Below are 7030 nucleotides of genomic sequence, written 5' to 3'. Positions count from 1 at the left end.
CCCTGCCAATTTTTTCCTGCAAATGTCAAGATTTGCACCACTGACCAGTACATTCACAAAAAGGATGCTAAGATTCCCAGCAGGTACACAGTGGCCTTGCGTTGTTTGAAATAATCATGAAGCATCAAGACAGGAACCTCAGGCTGCAACTCTTACAAGAAGTACATGATGAAGTTATAATTTCACCACTTAATGTATGGTCTTTTTAACAGCTGATGATTCAGCTCCTCCAGAGATGTGATTATAGCTACTTTAATGGGATTGTTTGGGCACTGACTGAAATTCAGGTGTAATGTTTTGCCTGCAAAAGGCTCAATGGAAAGTTTTCCCCATGACTGTACCAAAATGCATCATCAATAGAACCTGTGTTTGCTCCTCCAGGCGTTAGATAACTCAGCAATGCTGCCCACTTTCAGACCATCTTACTGTCATCTTCAGTCTGCAGAAAGAGGCATGTGCTCCCCACGTGTTAAACTGCTAAAACATCCACAGTTGCCTGAACTGGATCCAATGCAAATAGACTTTCTAATTCTTTGAGTTAATTCACTCTGAATTTTCATTACTTCATCACAGCTCACCCAAGAGAGGAACCAAAACAAACATTTTGGATGTTCTGAGGTTCTATCTACTTCTGATCTTACTTTGCCATGACTGTTGCACCCTGTATGTCCCATGTGGGAGAGCTCTGTAAACGAGTGTCTCCTGGGGGAGGGAAATGCACGTGGCTGACTCAGGCAGGTTTTGGATCCTGTTCGTGGTGTCTAATTGTAAAGGCCTGAGATTTAAAAATAACTATGTAAACAGATTTGTTCAGATTTCTCAGATTATGTGGGCAGGGGAGCTGCATCCTTGGAGCACAGCACAGAGTTTGCTGCTGCCACGATGGATCTTGTGTATTTCTTTGGTAGCTTCTCCTTCACACCTTTACAATGAACCATGGACACATCATATTACCTAATCACTAATTCACAGTAAATGACTTTTAACCAAACTGACCTTTACAAACAGCCTAAGCTTAAGGACCTGTAACTGTCATCTCCTTAGGACTTCCAAGTGGCATGGTCAGGCATAGAGCATATAAAAGATACAGATGTGATCAAAGTATTTATTGCATGGAAAACTTGAATGCCACTGAAGTGGTGATTTCAAAACCACATTCTGCAGGGATAATGGGAACATTTAGATCCTCAGCAAATATGAAATTTTCTCCTGTACCTAACATGGCTTTGATGTTGCTGTTCGTTAGTCTAAAATCCTACTGCTCAAATTCGACTACAAATGTCACTTTCTAAGAAAAAAAAGCTATTTCAAGAAGGAGCCTGTGCTAATAAAAGATCAGGAAGATTATCCACAAAGTTATAAAAGTTAAATTTTGGAATGTCATTTCTATCCCAACACTTTCATGATGGAATGGTCTTTTTGCAGCCTATCAAGTAACATTTTCAGTTTATAAACAAGTGCAGATCTACATTTGGCTTTGCTTCCTATGAATCTAAGAAAGAAAACACTACAGTATTTGTATACACAATGGCTTCCATGGCATTGGCTTCAGATGACAGGTATGATTTGCCACTGGAAGATCTTATTTAAAAAAAATAATTAAACAATAGAAGCTTTAAAGGCTTTCCAAAATGACCAAAAGGTGTTACAAATCATCAGTTACAAACTATACTATCTCTAAGGGAAAGCAGCACACTGAAGATGTGCATTAAATCTTTTTCCACATTCAGTACTGTGAATAGTATAAGAGCAAACTAACATCTCCACACATCTGAAGCACTTACAATATAAAAGTATTCTATTTAAATGCAAAAAGCAAAGCTCGTTTGTAACTTTAAAACAGTTAAAATATCAGGTGTAGATTCTGTGTGTCCATTTTTAAGAAGTCTCTTTACAGCATCTGAGGAACTATAATTAAAATGCTCTGTCTCTACATCAAAAATGTAACCCACTAAAAGGGCTTTGCAAGGATCCACTGTTCCAGTTCATAAAGGCCACAGAGTTGGAAGCACAGTAAGTCTAAAGAGGAAGAGGACGAAGAAATATTCAGAGAAACTGTGAAGTTTTCATGGACGTTGTTAGCTTATCCGTTACTGGATTCCATCAGATATTCTTGTCTCCAGAGATCCAGGACAGGGACGTGGAGACTGGCTGGTCACTGCTGCTCCATGTGACACTGAGATCTGTGACATATCTCTTCCTATGATCTCATTCACTATAAAAAAAAAGAAGAAATAGTAAAAAGTATTGTTATACTTTCCAAAAGGCAGAACTCATCAGTATCTCTCTTTTAAAAAGAAACATTTCAGTGCTAGGCCTTGATGCTGCTATGTAACAGAAGATGAATGAGGAGCATTCAGGAACAGTTAAGGGTGAATAAAAAAAGTCCTAGTTTCTCTTAGTATTACAGATGTACTTGCCGTGATCCATGTTGGAGAATCCCTAAAATCCTTGAAGAAAATAAGCACATCTGTATTCATGACAAGGAGGCAACAAAGGCACAGCAGAGGCCAAGTTAGTACAGATTTCCCCACAGAACTCTTTCTGTTCAGGAGTGCTACAGGCACAACAAATAACTCTTTCAAACTACTTCCAGATCTTCTTGAGAATTTGGATTATTCTTTTTCAATACTATATACCTCTTGAATGGGCCACTTTTTGGAATACTTGCATTTATGACACTGCAGTAGCTAAATCTTTCGTTATCAGGAATTTTTTTTCTATAATGCATAATTAAGATGGATGAATTGCAGGTTAACCAGTTTGTGTGTCTGTCTGTGTGTGTGTGCAATTCAGCAATGTTTAATCAACTCTTGCTATCTAAAAGTGAGGAACACCTCTGAATGTGACAAACTAGCATGTAAGTTATTAAAAAATGACAATTTTGGTGTCTTGCTCTAAAGCCTAGACAACTGATTGCAGTATTGAGTTTGGAAGATGACAAAGATAATTAATGAATAAGTGTAAAAACAGAGATATAAATGTCCATTCTACAAACTGGACATAGATTATTTTCTAGTTTTCTTCTATAAAGTGACCAAAGTGGAGATGAAAAATATCCTCTTAAATAGTAATGACAAATTTTAGATCAATATTAGATTATAACCAAAATCTAAACCATTATTTAATAGTTAGGGGCAATCAATCCTGTTGTTTTCCAAGACTGAGTGTCTCTTACTCAGCAAGAATTTGAATATGCTGAATTATAGAGGCTTTTCCTTTATTACTGGCATGAGTTTGTTTGACCTTCTATAAACAGGCATTTAATGGGATCCTTTTGTTGAGCAAGGACCATTCTTAGTAAACATGAGAACTTTTTGTTCTGCTAGTAAGCTGCTTCTATTAAAAATCTTAACAGCTTTGCAACCCAGGCTTTTGCCACTTTGTTCTTTATTGGGTAACTTTACAGAGCAGTGTTGAATACTTCACCACCCTTCTCAACCTTCCCTAGCAGGACTTAGCTTCCTACCAACCATTTGTATCTGGTAGAAGCAAAACAAAATTAATCTACAGGTAGTGTAAATTGCTCTTCGTGTTTATGGCATTTGACAGCCTGAGCCTTTTGCAGCAGCAGGAGCATAAGTGGGTCTGAAAGAAAATTGAGTAATATTGTGAACATGCTGAGGTCTGTATAAATTCTCTAACATCCAACTCTGAAAAAAGATGTTGTCTATATTCCTTTAATTTGCTTGGGAAAGTTTTTAACCCACCTCCTGTCCCAGAGCAGTGTGTAACCATGGAGGAGGTGCTTGTTATCTAGGAGTCAATCACTGGCATTGGTGCACTCCTGCATGAGTGCAGGGACAGCTTGTTAAACACACACCTCAGAGCAGCCCAAAGGTTAAAACAGTTCAGACAAGCTACGTAAAAGGCAATTCCCTCAAGCATTACAAGATCTGCAATTTATGTGGCTTCAAGAAAACCCTTTCATTCACTGAACTGAACTGGCACTATGGCACTGAAAATTGTGTGACTGCAGGTGGGGCACTTTGCCAAGGATTTTTATTAGGCTAATCATAAGAAAAGGTCTGCTAATAAACAAGACTTATTATTTTTTTGAAACAAAATTTAGACATTTATTTATAAGAATTGTGCTCCAGCAGCTCCTGTCAGGGCACTCATTAGCTTGCAGGACCTCAAACAGCTCTTACCTCCTGAAGGATACTCAAACAGTGGCTTTGTGCAAACTGAGTATCACAGCTGGTCAGGACCACTAAAACTTTGATGACTGGTACAATATAAACAACTTTTTGAAGCTCAATTTTTTGAAATTACTAGACAGTTGCTTCCCTTAAGTTTTGATGTATCTGTACTGGCACCATCAGCACAAACTGGTCTATATTTTTCCAACATTCTGGAGTTCTCACCAGCAAACGTGTTGAACAGAGCAGCACATAGCCGTGTGGCATTACATTCTGCTTAAAACACATTACACTGTGAATACAATAGCTGGTCACAGAGTGCTTTATATGCCAAACTTCTGCATAAATCATTATGCAGAGTACTAAAGGCCCAGGTTAGTTTCTGTTGTTTTGCTCTATATAATCATTGATTTGTTTATAAGCAGCTGTTTTGTAGCTCAGTGCTTTTCTTGGCAACATTTTTAGCACATGGCAAATACAGATTTATCTGGTTTATATGGATTTACATTAGAGACATGTACCATTTCTTAGGGAAATGCAGGACCTTGTCTTGATACCAACAGAGAATTCTAGTGGAGTCGTCTTACTTGCCCCAGTGACTTTGTTAGGACTGATAATTTATAAACCCAGTGAGTATTCTCATGGGGAATGTATGAATTAAGGCAATTTAAAATGTAAAATCATGTAGTTAAACTACATGTGATCATGTAGTCAGTCAGAAAGAGAAAATCCTGCATAGAAATGTACAAGGCTGAAGGTGAAATCATACAGCATTTTCCTTTTTGTATTAATTTGTGCTGCAGAAAATTGTATGAAAGACTAAAACAGGAATCCAAAGGTTTGTACTTGAATGCCTGATGTGTCATCTTCTTCCATGGAGGGTTAATCACAGAACGTTTAGTGGTCTGTGATTAGAACTGGAAACTTAATTCATGAATTAAGCATAAACACTGGTTTTCTACAATATTGTCTAGCAAAAGACACAAGTTCCTCAGGTGACAAATTTGGAGAGGAAATAAATTTTAACCATTCTGAGAAACGACAAAGCTCAGGCTATACTGCTGATGCTTCACAAACAACAGAAAACTTACCTATATTTTCAAAAGTACACTTTATCCCACCTCTCCTAGTTTTGACTATAGGCTGCATGGGCTACACTGTCCTAGAAAAACAGCTACAAAGATTTCATATGCCCTTTTACTTAACCTTAAAAGCCATTTGGTTAGGAACCAGGCACTGGAACCCAGCACACATGGCTTCATTAAACATGTCCTTGCCTTTAGAACATTGCCTTTTTTCACCAGTTCCTAGGGGAAGGCTGCAGAACTTGGTTGGGGTTCAGTAATACAGATCTTGAGATGCTGTTCAGGTTCTCTGTGGTCTGTCTGCCAGGCCCATGTCTGTTGTGTAGTCTGTACTTTTGTTGCCCCTTTGGAGGGAGCCTGTCTCAGACTTCAGGTGGAGGTGAACAGTTATGTGAGTAGGACCTTGGCTCTTTCAGTCTAACTGCCTTTATACCTGTTCCTCTCAAATCAAACCACTTTTGGTACATGTGGTGCCAGATGTTCTGACTATAACCGTTCCCATACCCTGGACCTCTACTGTCAAGACATGAGGAACCAGAAATATCTTGTACACTAAACAATTACAGAGAACTAGCGAATATTTTGTAGTCATTTAGCACCTACTGATCACCTAAAATAATTCTGGATGATCAGTGCCAACTGAGCAGATAACATCAAAAGTGTTGTGCAATGTTTTCTGTGCTAACACTCCAGGTCACTAATCCTGAAATAATGACTGGACAAGATCAAAAAGGAGAGGAGTAGCACATGCTACACTGTGTACACATGTGGTATATTCCTCCCCTACAACAGTGATAACTGTACTTTGAAATCCTGTTTGTCAGATATGGCACAGACCAAAATGCAATACAGCTTTTTATTTTTAAATCAGGCTGTGAAATGCAAATGATTTGAACAACTTTTCTCTGCTTATTTAATTGACCTCTCTGGCAGTTATCCCAGACTTCAGAATTTCAACTGTTACTTTATTTGCAAGAGTTTCACCTCTTCCTCCCCTAGTATTTATCTATAATGTAAGCTGGCTGGCAAATTCATACTAACAGTTAAAAATAGATTGTGCACAACAGAATTTAACATGGTGGGGAGAAAACCCTTTACAGACAGATTAGATCGGCCCAGTCAATACCAGGGATAGTGTAGTATGGTATTGCCAAGGGTTTTGTGAATTTTTTTTAGCTCTGATCTTCCCCCTGTGCTGAACAAGCATGAACACGCTGCATTGAGAGAGCACTGAGCATCAGCTGGAGGCTCAAGCCCCTGTAACCTCCAACAAAATTTAGCAGCACCCTGACATCAGTATCAGTGGAACAGAAAGAACCAGCTCTGACTTTGGGATCTGCTCTCAAGCTGTGAAATAAGAGCAACCACTTATTGTTTTACTGTGTTCTTCCCACTGTTTTTATTTCATACCTTGTTCTCTTTGCCTTTTCTCAGTCCCCACTGCCTGCACAGATGAAAGCTGCTGAAGCACAGAGGCCACTGCACCTCAGAGGCCTCCCCAGCCCTTGTCTCTTAGGGTGAGGACTTTGCCTCTCAGCAGCTCAAGGCTTGCACTGGGACAGCTGACAAAGCTATTGCTCCAGCTGTTTGCTGCCAGACTGTTGGTGAAGATCTCTTAAAACTTTGCAATTTGCAACCCAGAGTTTTAAGATTAAACTAAAATTAGATTGAACAACTCAGCCATTTGGTCAGTGAGTGACACACAGAGCTAGGGGTGCTGATCTTATCAGCTGTTCCAGTACTGGCCAACCCCTCGGGAGAAATTCCCACCTACAGAAAGTGATCCATGTTAGCTGAACAAAG

General features: G+C 39.0%; 1 protein-coding gene across 1 annotated transcript in view; it reads right to left on the bottom strand.

The window, feature by feature from the left end:
• Nucleotides 1-1654: 1654 nt before the first annotated feature.
• NFATC3 (nuclear factor of activated T-cells, cytoplasmic, calcineurin-dependent 3) overlaps nucleotides 1655-7030 on the bottom strand; it is a gene marked incomplete at its 5' end in the record, with an annotated part of 46854 nt that continues 41478 nt past the window's right edge. The window contains one exon of the mRNA XM_009070173.1: nucleotides 1655-2215. Within this exon, the coding sequence (XP_009068421.1) occupies nucleotides 2091-2215 (125 nt within the window). The remainder of the gene's footprint in view (nucleotides 2216-7030) is intronic.

This window comes from Acanthisitta chloris, unplaced genomic scaffold (assembly GCF_000695815.1).
Source record: "Acanthisitta chloris isolate BGI_N310 unplaced genomic scaffold, ASM69581v1 scaffold18512, whole genome shotgun sequence".
Lineage (NCBI taxonomy): Eukaryota > Metazoa > Chordata > Aves > Passeriformes > Acanthisittidae > Acanthisitta > Acanthisitta chloris.
Note: the sequence above shows the minus strand (reverse complement) of the source record. Positions and strands in the feature narration are given on the sequence as shown.